The 15,068-nt window shown below is 43.3% G+C and overlaps 1 protein-coding gene across 2 annotated transcripts in view; it reads left to right on the top strand.

Annotated features, from left to right (window-relative positions):
- Positions 1-15,068, top strand: part of ZNF143 (zinc finger protein 143) — an 84,267-nt gene that overhangs the window by 38,638 nt on the left and 30,561 nt on the right. For both annotated transcript variants that reach the window (XM_045016401.1, XM_045016402.1), the window contains exons 10-11: positions 3,012-3,137; positions 12,737-12,916. In XM_045016401.1, the coding sequence (XP_044872336.1) occupies positions 3,012-3,137; positions 12,737-12,916 (306 nt within the window). The remainder of the gene's footprint in view (positions 1-3,011; positions 3,138-12,736; positions 12,917-15,068) is intronic.

Raw genomic sequence — 15,068 nt, 5'->3', positions numbered from 1 at the left:
TGTTTTTTAGTGCCTGTCTGTCTCCTTATAAGACGTGTTTTTGTTAATGCAATTTTTAAACTGCTATGCGACAAGGCTAGATTTCAGTCCATTTATGAGAAGTGGGCATGTTTTCAGTTAACGTAGCTTAGTAAAATGGAATGAGGCTTATGGAAAAGAGTATTTTGAATGTTATTGAAGCAAAAATGTAATGAAACAAAGAGAAAAAAGAAAAAAATGTGTAATCTAGCATCCTATTATCAGTTTCTACACTATAGACAGAAAAATCTATTAATGTGGAATAAGTTTCATGAGTTAAATGAGATGAAAATAAAAAGGCTCAACTTGCTGGCTGCAGACAAGGATATCTGAACCTCTGATCCCCAGTTGAAAAGAATTTTGATAGGAGATACTCTGTTTCACGTGGTGTGATTGATCTGGTTCTTTTTCACAGTCATATCAAGCAGTGACATTTCTCATAAAATAAGTGAACTTTACAGCTCATACAGACTAGTCCATTTATGCATGACATTTCATTTAATCCTGTAAAATGAAGTGATAAGATGAGTAAGTAAAATATGGAGGATAGTAAAACAAGCAGTGGCTGTTTCAAAACAATCTTTTCTTGGTTCTTAAACATGATTGTAATACATAGAAACAAAGAGATGGGGTTAAAAAAAGCCTGAAACTTGAAAGATTAAGAAGATTGCACGAAGAACTCCTTCCATTGTAATATAGAAAGCCCGGTTTCTTTGTAGGCATACTAATATAAGCAATACTGGGCTGAAAGGCCAACACAGAAACAAGCGCACTTCAGTGACTTCACATAAATTTAGTTGCACCGTGTTTGTAAAACAATTTTAAGATTATAGTACAAGGGTGGCCAAATTTACTGACCCTCTGAGCCACAAATGACTGTCTTTAGAAGTTTGAGAGCTGGGGCGCACCTGCCAGAACTCGGGGCTTCAGCCCCGTGAGAAGCACCTGTTGGCTCAGGGCTTTAGCCTTGCGGGGAAGGGGGTTTCAGGCCTTCAGCTCCATGGGAGATACCTCCCATTGCTTGGGGCTGAAATCCTGCTCCTGCTGAAGCCCTGGCAGGTGTGCCCCGTGGGGCCGAAGCCCTGAAATCCCCCTCCCCGCTGGGCAGAAGCCAGAGGTGATGTGTGGGGAGGGCACATGGGGTCACGTTCCCTCCCCATTTCCCTGCCCAATTTTTGCTAGGGTTTTCTGACCTCACTCAGTCTCATAGTGTTGCCGGGCCTCCTCCCTGCATGGCAGCTGCTGGAGCTGGCAAAACTGGGAGCTGTGACCATGGGGAGAGGCAGCAGTAAACAGATAGGAACTGCAGAGAGTGCCACTGCTTTTGCTGCTGCCTGTCCCTGCAGCTCCCAGCTGTTTGCAGCTGCCTCTCCATGCGGAGCTAACACCTGGGAGCTGCAGGGAGGGGCCACTAGGGTAAGAGCGGGGGATGTACCTGGGGGTTGTGACTCAAACTGTTGGTGAGGCTGAACCTTTACATTTTGTCCCCCCACTTTCAGCAGCCACCTATCATCTGGCAGAAGCCCCTCACCCCACTGCAGGGCAGAAGCCCTGAACTCTCTCTGCCAGTCTGGTAGGTGGAGAATATGGGGGGCTCTGCGAGCCACACTTTAACTATGCAAGAGCCGCATGTGGCTTGCGAGCAGCAGTTTGGCCACCCCTGCTGTACACCATTGCAACAGACAGAAGGACAAATATATTACCTTTTTTTCTATTAATGTCTAAGCGTATTTTTTGTCAGTTATTGTAACAGTTGAGCCTGGCAAACCCTGCAGATGTTTAAATGCATCTTCATGGATTAAATGACCTTGATTAAATAGTAGTAGCTTTTCTGAGTTGGATTCTGAGGCTGTGTTTGTGTTGTAGAAGTAAGAAAGAACACAAGTTAGGGGACTGGCTAACTTGGTAGACTCACTTCATGTTTTCAAATAGTGTTTTTTAATAACTTCAATTGTTATGGAGATATAGCAGCAGCACACTGTAAAGTTAAATCAGGAAGCACATTCTGAGAATCCATGGCCTCTGCTTAGTAGAAATGTGTATATCACTATGGGGCCAGGGAAGATGCATGTTAGTCTGTCTTCAGCAACTCTTTCTGGGTTCTTTGGTTCCACATTTTTCTAGGGGACTAGAGAGAGGATGCTCTCAATGGAGTGTCCTCTGCTCAGAAACTAGCCCCTACCTTGTCACTTCACCAAACCCCCCATTTTGTTGTCCCTTCAAGGCACAGCGCAAGGCAGTCTATTTAGGGCCTAATCCAAAGCCCATTGAAGTGAATGGGAGTCTTCCCATTGAGTTCAGTGGTCTCTGGATCAGGCCCTTAAATTTCTCAGTATTATTATTTATCACAGGATTATTGCTCTTGATATTTGCCTTAGAAGGGGAGATTGTCTGTGGTTACTGCATAATGTGTTTCTAAAAATGAAATAGCACCCGGAGGCTTGACTGATGGGTGCAATTTTATAACTCAGAATAGTTGTTTGTAAAATAAGAAGCCAATAAATAAATGTGTGTGTCTGAATTCAGTGGGAGCAGTATTGGGCTCTGTCTGAAACTATTATGATGGGAGTAGCTGCTAAGAGAGAGAAAGCACAGATTGTTCTGGACTTTTTTTGTTTTTTTAAATAGGTTTGAGCAAAGGGTTGACCACTTCGGTATAATCACCAGAATTTGTCCCATTGTAAGGAAAAGGAGAAAATTTTGAAAAAAGTACACTTTTTTTTTTTTTTCTTAAATAAAGTGAAAGAGGATTTCTAAAATGCAAGCAGTGCTCTGTTGCTCTGGTTATGTGACCAATGTTTGGAGAGTGAGATGAATAGAAGAACTGATTTTTGTTATTGATTTATCAGAGGACTTCATAACTGGACTGGTTAGCACAGTTTTTGTGACCAGATGCATTCTGAGTATTAGATATATTTCTACTGCAGTATTGTAACATCTAAGATTTTGTTTGCCGCCCTCCCCCCTTTTCGACTTTTAAAATTGTCTTCAAGGTTATGGATTAAAAAGCCACGTCCGAACCCATACTGGAGAGAAGCCCTATCGGTGTACAGAGGAGAACTGCACCAAGTCATTCAAGACTTCTGGGGACCTGCAGAAACATATCAGAACCCACACAGGTACAAGGAGTCTTTACAATGGTCACGCGCTCTCTCTTGCGCTCTCTCTCTGCTTTCCTGGTTCTTTGTTTTAAATTAAAATCTATTTAGATAGGCCCACTATAGAAAGAATTTAACCCTTCGCTTATTGAGTGACGTGTACTTGTGAACTCAGAATAAGTATACTGTGCCTTAGCGCACAACTGCTCTCAAAAAGTCCCCTTTGAAACCTACTTGACAAAACAGTGTTTTAGCATTGCAAACACCGTTGCAAGTTTTTAGCACAATAATAATGCTCCTCATCTCAACATACAATTGTTTTTGGAACGGTGCTTAGGCCTTCGCACTGCTATTGCAGTTGCACTATCTTTGAACCAGGTGCATCACCATTGCATCTTACACTGACTGAGTCAGTCTGCACCTTTACAGTGCCACTGTGGATAAAAAGTACTAGAATTGCAGCTGCAGCAGAGCAATTACTCCTCCCAGTGCCAACTCTCAGTGCTGCTACTCATCCTCCAGCGACAGTTTTGTCATTTTGGAGCTAGCTGTCAAATATCTTGCCTACCAGCTGTGTGCAGGACCAAGAACTGTGGTACTCAGCTTGTCTTGGCTCTTCCTGTTTTTCCAACACCGTCAGAGCAGCAGGGAAGGACACAGAAAGATAATGCAAAAAAACAGCAAAAATATTTTTTATTAAAACTTTTCAGTTGTGTAAAAAATAAAATCTTTTGGTGTGTCCCATGCAGATGTGGATCACTTGAAAAATAAAAAGAACAAAAATCCCTTATTAGCAGCAGCTATATGCATGGAAGCACTATATGCACACAGCATCCACTTACTATAATAGTTGTTGTATTGATAGTTGTACATCTATGGAATGTCACCTTCACTCCTGAGATCTGAAAAAGGGACATAAATTTAAAAATACACAGCCAGGATTACAACCTAACCCCTACTCAATCTCTAATGCCACTAAATACCTCAGGATAGTGCTCCAGCACCTCCTTGTCCTTCCTCCCCCAACCAAATACCCTTGAAGAGAGATAGAAGAGTTAGCCCCCAGTTTATTAGATGGGGTGGAATAGTGGGGAGCTTGTTGGACCACATGGAGGACGTCCTTCCTCCAGACCCTGGCCTTGACCTCTCACATCTCTGGATTTTAGAGGTTAAAAAAAGGGAGCAGGAAGGAAACCCTTAGTTGTATTTCAGATCCAGAAAAGAGAATCAAAACCACAGGCAAACAACAATTATAAAAGCAACAAAGAATCCTGTGGCACCTTATAGACTAACAGACGTTTTGCAGCATGAGCTTTCGTGGGTGAATACCCACTTCTTCAGATGCAAGACTTGCATCTGAAGAAGTGGGTATTCACCCACGAAAGCTCATGCTGCAAAACGTCTGTTAGTCTATAAGGTGCCACAGGATTCTTTGTTGCTTTTACAGATCCAGACTAACACGGCTACCCCTCTGATACTTAACAATTATAAAAACTACTGAAAGAATAAAATCATTCCGTCTTCCTGGGCTGCCAGATCCAAAGTCAATCTGCCAGTGGGCCAAGGGACACTTGTGATTCTTCACAGTGGTATTTGTATGAGGGCATACCAATGTTCATCACCACCTCCTCCCAGCTCATATGCAGATCTTTGTTGAGAACTGAACCATATTAATGTAGTCATTACACAGTGCAGACAAATACACATTTAGATACCATAGGTTAGAGCTCTCTAAATTTTTAATAGGATGGACCCCATCTTAATAGAAAAATTGTCCGGTGGACTGCCCCCCTCTCATTTTTGCAATCACATATATTTGACAATTACAGCATTTGCATACATAGAAAAGTCATATTAGTAAAGAATGTTATGTATTTTAATGCAATTTAGCATCTGGAGTTGAGCCAGCCCCATGTAACCAGCCAGCTCTTCACAGACCACCAGCAAGTCTTTCACAGTCTATCGATGGTCCATGGACCATAGTTTGAGAACCTCTGCCACAGACATTGGATGCTGCGCCAGGAATTATGAATAGCTGCAACGGTCCACAGGCTCAGCAGTAGTTGCAGTGAGTTCTGTTTGTGGATAAACAGAGTGATGCACACAAAACAGAATGACTAATGTGGATGCACTGAACTAGTGCAAGTTGCACAGTGTAGTTCTCTTCTGTAGACAATGCCAGAGTCCCTCAACCCTGATTGGCATTGTGAACTAAAGCTGATATTGATCAGTGCAAGATCTGCTGCTAACAACAAAAAACACATGCCCTCATCAGTGATGAGGCACCTGACATAGTCTGCATGACCAAAACTGGGAAGGAAGACCCACAAGCCCTGGGTTGGTGCACTTTATTCCCCAGGTTTCTCCATGTATCTCAGACCTAGATAGCACAAGAAGGCAGGTAGTACTGCATTCATCTTTTCTGCAAACCTGAAATGCAAGAGATGTGCCTCAGGTAAGACCACTTCATTTGAAATCATTCATCTCACAGTAGAAACCAGAGCCAAAGCTAACATAGATTTTATGCTCACTTACAGACCATCGCAGACTAAAGGGTTCACAAGAGAGTTCACTGATACTTTGCCGGAGATGATAGAGAGATACTCCAGACTTGTCATCCTGGGAGATTTCAACAAGGCCACTGATAGAAAAGCCCAGAAACTCATCTCCTCACTTCCCTCCCGAAGATGTTCACAGGTCATTTCTGGTTCCATCGACAAATCCAGTCACATCCTGGACCTGACCTTCAGGCTCTGTCAGGTTAGAGAACATCACAACCTAGCCACTATTTTGGACTGATCGTTGTATCATTAGGGCAGTGGTCTCAGACTTTCCATTGCCCATCCAACAAGAAAGACTAGTGACCCTGATTCAACCATGAAGACTCATGGACTCCAACAAATTCCATAGCTTTCTAAAGGACAACAGTACCCCATCTGCAGAATGAGGAGTTGAGGACCTGGTGAGTCATTGCCATTCCACAGTGGTCTCAGCCACTGCTGTGCTGGCCCCCAGTTGATTCCCTTCTCCCCATCACCCATGCAGATCTTGGTTTTCTGACACTCTGTTCTGGATGAAGGGAGAAGGGGTGGAAACTTGAGTGCTGATAGTGGAAAACAAAGGCTGATTCAGATAGCATGAAAAAAAAATTCCTCAAAGCCTATGCTGTGGCTGTTACAGGCCAAGACCTCTGTTGAAGCTGCTAAATCTCACCCCAAAGAGCTATCCATTGTGGTAAACCTCTTCATCAGTCCTGAATGCCAACCTGCAACAGAGCCAAGCACCAAACACTGCAAAGATTGCCACTTTGCTGAAAAGATTATGGATGTTTTGAGAAGCCGTCTCAAACAGCATGGATCTGCTCCGCCTCCACTCACCAACAAACATCCCACCTGCATTTCCAGAGTTCAGTACATTCACTGAAGACGTTTTATATACCCTAAAGGAGACTCGTCGCAAGACTTGTGACTCTCACACATGCCCTTTTTGCTTGTGAAAGAGAGTTGTGAACAATGGGTGCCACTCCTGACTGAAATAGCCAATGCCTCATTTAGAGAAGGAATCTTGCTCCTTCAAACACCCAATAGTTTGACTAACACCTGAAGAAACCCACCCTGGATACTTAAGTCTTAGTCAGTTACCATCCTGCATCAAACCTCCCATTCTTAAGCAAGTTCAGAGAAGAGCTAGCAAAAGGCTGACCATGCTCATTTAACTGTCTCTAACATTCTGACCCAGCACAGTCTGTATTCAGGGCAGGACACAGAACCAAAACTGCTTTATTGGCACTGATGGATGATCTCCTCCTTTCAGTGGATGGGCATCCATTCTCATCCTGCTGGACCTCTCTGCAGTATTTGATGCTGTTGACCATGAGATTCTGCTGTCTCACCTGAGAGGGGTGACATGGGTCCAGGATAAGGCAATAAAATGGCTTGAGTCCTCCCTGGAAGGATGTTCCCAGTGAGAAGTGATGGGAAACTGCAGCTCTGTCACTAGACCCTCACTAGAGTTCCTTCCACAAGGATCAATTTACTCTCTGGTACTTTTCAACATCTACATGCAATTAGTAGGTGAACTGGTTAGATGACATAGATTCAAGTGCCAACAATATGCAGATAATACACATTTCTACCTATCCTTTACCACATACAATCACACTACTTCTACCAAGATGGCCCAGTGGTTGGATGAGATCAGTTCTTGGATGAAGAACAGTTGGCTGAAGCTGAACCTGTGAAGACAGAGGTGATGCCAGTGGGCAGAGGGGAGTATTTTGAAGAGAGAATAACCATGGTGTAGTCTCCATGGGTTGAAGATGCACATCCACAATTGGTCAGTTTAGTCTGTAGTGTAGGAGTACTCTTCGATCCCTCACTGATGCTGAATTCTGACATAGCAGCATCCAAGAGTAATGCTTTCTACCGTCTCTGTCTGACTAGGAAACTTCATCCCATTCTGGCCGACTAAGACCTAGCCTCAGTTGTTCATGCTCTCGTCTGGAGTACAGCAATGCAATATATCTAGGCAGGAACCCTTCAGCACTTAGAAAACTCCAGTTAGTACCGAATGCTATAGCGCATCTCCTCAAAATCACAGGCTACCTGGAACATCTCAGACCTGTCCTTGACTCTCTATATTGGCTTCACATAGAATCTTGAATCAAGTTCAAGGTCTTCAAAGCATTCCATGGCCTGGGTCCAGGTTACCCAAAAGATCTCCTAAAGCTCTGGGATGAAGACCATGAGGACAACTCTGCTCCTTTGTCCCAGTGGAACTCTCAACAGTAAGAGTAAAGCTCGTCTATGTGTGAGACAGAATTTTCTCGCGGGGTGATCCAAGACTGTGGAATGAACTCCCCCAGAAACTAAGGACGATCACAAATCTCACCAATCCACTCCAAGTCCAAGGCACATTTCTTTGACTTTTACTTCTCTAATATAAACACATAGCACCAGGTATATTTTTATTAAAAATAAATAAAGACACATTATCTAAACAGGACATTTCACTGCAGGTGCTTCTCCCTCTGGGGGGAGGAGGAGAGAACAAACAACATGAGACAGATTTGTAGCTATGTGGCTTAATGCACTACTGAAAGGTGTTCTGATACTACGGTGATGAGCGCTGTATAAAAACCTATATAGAAAGGAACCCTCCCTATAAATATTTAGCCTTTTCTTTTCCTTCTCCCTGATGAGACTCGTAGACTTTACTGTCAAGAGGGACCATTGTGATAATCTATTCTGACCTCTGCACATCACAGACCACAGAACCTTACCCACCAACTGCTGTAATATACCCATAATCTCTGTCTGAGTTACTGAAGTCTTACTGCAACTCACTCCCCAAACTACCTCAACCTGATTCTCCCTCTTCCTCATTGCCAGTTCTCCCCTAGGCCCACTGATTGCTGCCAGACTGGTTTCTCCACTTACACAGGGGTCTTCCCTGACCTCCCTGGTCTGGTTGAAAACTAGTAGTTGTGAGATGGTCAGCTGGAAGGGCATAAGAACATAAGAAAGGCCGTACCGGGTCAGACCAAAGGTCCATCTAGCCCAGTATCTGTCTACCGACAGTGGCCAATGCCAGGTGCCCCTGAGGGAGTGAACCTAACAGGCAATGATCAAGTGATCTCTCTCCTGCCATCCATCTCCATCCTCTGACGAACAGAGGCTAGGGACACCATTCTTACCCATCCTGGCTAATAGCCATATCTCCAGGAATTAATAATGGTTTCTGATAGTGGGGAGAAGAGCAGGTCTTGCTCTAGAAAACAGTTCTGACCTGCTTTCTGTTACTGTAGCCCTCTTTAAACTAGACTAACGTAGACTAGCTAACCCAGCAGACCCTGTGATCTGCCTTTGAAATAGCCATTTCCAGCCACCTGGAAACAGGTCTAACAGTTAAATTAGAAACACAAAGGGCTGGGTTCACAAACAGGTTGTCTGACATTCCTGTAGGCATTCTTTACACTTACACTGAAAAAACTGACTTTAAGAAAACACTGTTGCTGGGCTGGGCTGGCTCCAACTCCGCTCTTTTCTACCTGTAATTTGATGTGCAGTGTTCAAGGAAGAATTGTAGAAACCATAGCAACACTACATTGCGACATGCACATTTAAAACACACACATACATCCTTTTGGCAGGAAACTGACAAACTTTTCTAGAACTGCTGCTTTAAAGAATTACTTACAGTTTCCTCTGCCAAAAAGCTAACTGCTCTGAAGGTTCCTGGGAGTTAACATCTGTGTCAGGGCTCTTTTTTTATTTCTGTCTTACAATAATGATCCCTTCCCCTCCCTCCCCCATCCCACCCTTCCTCAGCATGTGGGGAGGCTACCAATATAAATAATTTATTACATGATTAAAAAAAAATCAATGTGGCCAATTCAATCAAGGTGGAAGTGGCCTATTCTGAACAGTTGACAAGAAGAAGTGAATTAGCACTGACCTCCCCACTTGGTAAGGCAACTCCCATCTTTTCATGTGCTGTAATATATATATACTGCCTACTGTATTTTTCACTCCATGCATCTGATGAAGTGGGTTTTAGCCCACGAAAGCTTATGCCCAAATATATTTGTTAGTCTCTAAGGTGCCACAAGGATGCCTCATTGTTTTTGCTGATACAGACTAACACGGCTACCCCTCTGAAACCTATTCTAAGGTGCCATGTTTAAAGTTCTATTACACAAAACAGATTTGTTTTAAAAAAAAATAAAGGCAGCCATGTCTGTAATTAATTTGCTTTGGTATTTTGAAGAAATAAACTAAAATGTCAGGGGTATTTATCTTTAGAAAGTTGTTTCTGCCCATGCAGAGTAATCATTTTTATTAAAGAGTTTTGACTATGAAAAGCTTTAAATTAAAAAAAAATCCAATTATATGCTAAATCACTAAAACATTTTTGACACTTTGTCAATTTCAGCTTATAAATGTACAAATTGTATAATATGCTTACATTTGATAATGTTTTTTTAAATAGTCTAAATGCATATTTACATATTAAAGAGCATTGAATGGGTAGGAGTCCTTAAAAGCTATTGAATAAATGATACACACTTGTAACACCTTATAAATATTTACACAGTTTGAGAATTTTGCTGAAAGGCTCTATGATTTCCCCAGTTTCAGCTAAGTATTTAGTAACAATGATTCAGCTAGTCTCAGCAGAAGATTTGTTGATTCAATATGTTCCTGATATTTGTGTTCAAGCCACAGAATGTATTTGCATAAAATACTTTTTCCCAATATGATCATGAGCTGTGGAAGACTTGTAAGGGCCAAAGATTCTAAATATTGTTGTATTCTAAATCTATCACTTTGATGCTGGTTGCAAAATGGAGAAGGATTATAGGCAGAGCAATTTTAAGAAAATACTAACAATTTTTTAAAAATACCAGTAAGCAGTTGGCAGTATGTGTCTAATAAAAATATATATATATTCCAAATGAAAGACTGAACCCCATTCTCTGTTGTGCAGGTACATGCTAGAGTAATTGAATTCTGCATATCTAAACTGCTCCTGTTGTTCAGTAGAATATTATTGACTTCCTGTTTTAAACTGATGTATAGTGGTGCTATGTGCTGTTATATAGCTACCATATTTACCCATAGAGGTGGCTACACATTAGTGATGAACTATCCATGCTTATAGTTTGTATACTTATTTTAAGGACCCAGGTCTGCAATCCTTATCCGAGAATTCCCTTTTTACACAAGTAATCCCAATGGTTGGCAGGATTTGGTGCTAAATTTATAAAGCATTTTTGGTTGTTTCAAGATGAAGATTTCCATAAAAATGTAGAATCATTTTCTTGGAACACCCACAATACTTAGATAGTAGGATCAAGCCCTAAAATGTTAAAACATTTTCTTAGGGATTTACGTGGTTCAATTGGGCACACTAGTTGAGCTCCATAATAACAAAAATAAATTAAAATAGTTAATTTCATGGTACCATATTGGTTAAAAAATAATATAAAGCAGTTCCAAATAAATCTTGTAAAATGGACACAAAACATATCAATATTTAACTATTGAGGGCATAGCTGCAGTTCTCTGCAAATCCTTCATACAGCAGGATATTGTGTTGTCCATATACTGCTTATCAAAAGAATGTTTTGAAATATGTGTACAACCAAACCCTAACCCCTTCGCATGATGTTTATTTATTAGCAAAGGCCCTAATCCTGCAATTTTCATCCACGTGGGTAAAATCCCTGGGCCCATGTGACTCCTAGTGGTCATTTGGATCCACCCAGGCAGATGTGATTACAAGATCAGGACCGAAGATGGTAAAAATCAAAATAAAACTCTGTTCAAACCTTCTCCCAGACATGGCTTCTTCTAGGGGTCAGCCCACATTCTAAATGCTCTCTTTTTTTTTTTTTAATATAGGTGAGGTTACAAATCACCTCCCTCAGTAATTCAGCAGAACCAGATTAACTATTTTCCCAGCAAGACCAACACCTGCTGACAGAGTGGAGTGTTTCAGGCAAAGACTGCCAGCCTCTTACATACTTCAGTATAAATTTATTTCTTTCCTTCCTGTAGTATTTAGGACACCAGTTCTGGTTCTTAAATAGCAAATCATTATAAAAAAGAACACCATTTTTAAATGCTTTAATTATGATTGACTAAGAGTGCTACAACTCTTCAAAATCAACTTATGCTGCATGTAAAAGTTCACATATTAGAAGTTTAAATTAATTTTGTGAAATAAAGTGAGCACTGTTGATTAATTTATTTCTATAAAATGCTGGTCTTCTCTGTGTCTTCCACAATATTTGCACGTCATTGTGTCGTCATGCATTTATACAGTCCTTAATAGTAGAAAAATTATATTCTTCAAGTATGTATCAGTGTGAATCCCACTGTATGTATTCATGCACCAGATGTGTGAGAAACCAGAATTTCTTTGAAAAATAGTGTCTTTCGGGGGCCACTCATGCCCTCTGTGCTTTCTCATGCCCCCATATGAGGGCATAAAGGGCAGTGTGGCTGCAATCGTCCCTCAGTTCCTTCTTACCACCCATAGCAAAAAGATGGAACCTGGCAGTGTCTGACCTGCTAATTTTAGCTTTGGCTAAACCTTCTGAAGATCCTCTAAATATAATATCTAATATTTTCAGAAGTCTTCTGATTACCTTGATTTTACCGGGGCCCACCAGCTAGTCTTTGAAACATGGGCTTTGAATTGTGAGGGAACTGATAGAGGCTGATGGCTCTCCTGCCCTTTATGCCCTTGTATGGGAACATGAGGTGGCTCAGGGTATATGCATTGTCCCAAGGACACTGTTGTTCAAAGAAATTCCAGCTCTGCATGCATAAGGCACATGTGAAACCAACAGTGGGATCCACACTGATTATAGTATCTTGAAAAACCACAGTTACTGGAGGGGAAGTAATCATTCTTTCCTTGCACCCTGTCTTGAAATGTTTTCTATGTGAGGTTTTCTTTCACAGTAAGACTGGGCTAAAATATGATCTATAAGAAATACATGAGAAATCATTAATCGGGCACTTTAGAATCCTAAATTTAATCTAAATCCAGTTACTTATTTTTGTAGTGGTTTATAACTTTACGTATATACATTTCTATATTTGTTCCAGGTGAAAGACCATTCAAATGTCCCTTTGAAGGCTGTGGAAGGTCATTCACAACATCCAATATTAGAAAAGTTCACATCAGGACACACACTGGTGAAAGACCCTATTACTGTACAGAACCAGGATGTGGGAGAGCATTTGCCAGTGCAACCAATTACAAGAACCATGTGAGAATACATACAGGTATGTGAGTGACATTTTGTTTGAAGAGCAATTTGCTTTTTAGCTGCTGTGATTTTCTTCTTGGTGGACCGATTATTGCTGCACATCAGAACTGGGATAGAAAGTTTCTTATCGTGATGTGTCATGGTTTTTGTTATTTTATTTAACCTTTTTCTCCCCTTTGACCAGCCACAAATGGTCACTGTAGGGTCTATCATGGAGCCATTATTCCATCAATGGGGGACCCCTGTGTTTGACTGGTTTGCCCCAGAAGACAACACCAAATGACCAAACTTCTGCTTAAGTGGAGGTGTGATTTTTCTCATCCTGCTCTTAACACAGTTGTACCTAGGGCCTAATCCAAAGCCATTTGAAGACAGTGGAAAGATTTCCATTGATTTCCATAGAATCCTAGAATATCAAGGTTGGAAGGGACCTCAGGAGGTCATCTAGTCCAACCCCCTGCTCAAAGCAGGACCAATCCCCAACTAAATCATCCCAGTCAGGGCTTCCAAAGGACTTTGGCTCAAACCCTTAGTCCCTTAGGTTTGCCTTTATTGTTAAGTAATGTAAAGCACAAACCTCAGCCTGTTGTTGGCTGTTCCTGGAGTTTTTCTCTCTTGGACCACTCTCTCCCTGCCCTTATTTCCCCCTCCCTTGTGGAAAGAATCAACATCTTCTGTTGCTCTTTGAGAGATGCCTCTGGGGGTGCTCCACTCCAGGTGTTGGTGCACCCCTGCGCCTTCTCTCGGAGGTTTTTACAGCAGTACTCGCACACGACGTGCTTGCCTCACGCACCAACTGTGCTTCAATAGCGTGCACGCGGCCTGGGCTCCTCAGTTCCTTCTCTACCATCCGCAGCCTGAGACGGAGCTCAGCAATCTCACTCAATTATTTTTCACTTAAGATAGTTAGTTGTTTATGCAGTTTACCTAGTTTTTTTAGTCAGACAAGTTTCATTTCTCCCTTCATCTCCAAAAAAAAATAATTCCTTCCCAGTTTTTGCTGTCAGGTAGTTAGATAGTTTATACCAGGGTGGGCAAACTATGGCCTGCGGGCTGGATCCGGCCCCTCAAGGCTTTGGATCCGACCCGCAGGATTCCCCCCTGTGGCGCCTTGGGCCCTGCACCGCTCTCAGAAGCAGCTGCCACCACTTCCCTGCAGCCCCCGGGTGGGGGGGCAAAGGGCTCCGTGTGTACCCCTTGCCTCCAGGGACCGCGGCCCTTCAAGCAGCTCCCATTGGCCGGGAATGGGGAACAGCGGCCAATGGGAGCTTTGGGGAAGGTTCCTGGAGGCGCGGCAAGGGCAGTGCACGCGGAGCCCTCTGTCCCCTCTCCCCCAGGGGCCGTGCGCTTCCTGGAGCAGCGCGGGGCTGGGGACGGCAGGCATGCAGGGAGCCTGCCCTGGCCCTGGTGCACGCCACTGCCACCCCGGCGCCGCTTTAGGTAGCAGCACCGGGCCTGAGCCAGAACCCTTCCTGAATCCTACCCCCAACTCCCTGCCCTAAGCCCCCTGCCTGCACCTCGCGCCCCTCCTGCACCCCAACCCCCTACCCTGGGCCCCCTCCTGCAGTCCGCACCCCTCCTGCACCCCTGCCCTGAGCCCCCTCCTGCACTCCGCACCCCTCCTGCACCCCAACCCCCTTCTCTGAGCCCCTTCATACACCCCATGCCCCTCCTCTGCCCCGAGCCCTTGCCCTGAGCCTCTTCCTGCACACCGCACTCCCTCCCACACCCCACGCTCTTCCCGCACCCCAACACCCTGTTCTGGCCCTGCATACAGTTTCCCTACCCAGATATGGCCTTCGGCCCAAAAAATTTGCCCACCCCTGGTTTGTACTATACCTGGCTCACCATATTTTAAGAGATGCACTATGTGCAGAGAGGCCATCCCTATCTCTGATGGCCATTCTCAGTGTGTTCTCTGTTTGGGGGAGACCCACATCCCCCACCAAATGTGCCCACTTAAGTAAACTGAAGACTAGGGCATGAAAGGATAGAGCCCCGAGGCTCAAGTTAATTCTAATGAAGTCCCTCAGACCTGCCTCTGACCCAGATCAGGAGTCCTACTCGAGATACAGCCCTCCTAAGTCCACTAAGGAGAAGAAAACAGCAAAAAACTGGCCAGCTTCATCACCTCACAGAGACCAGCGGGCATCCAAACAGTCTCTGAC

This window comes from Mauremys mutica, chromosome 4, assembly GCF_020497125.1.
Source record: "Mauremys mutica isolate MM-2020 ecotype Southern chromosome 4, ASM2049712v1, whole genome shotgun sequence".
NCBI classification, from domain to species: domain Eukaryota; kingdom Metazoa; phylum Chordata; order Testudines; family Geoemydidae; genus Mauremys; species Mauremys mutica.
Note: the sequence above shows the minus strand (reverse complement) of the source record. Positions and strands in the feature narration are given on the sequence as shown.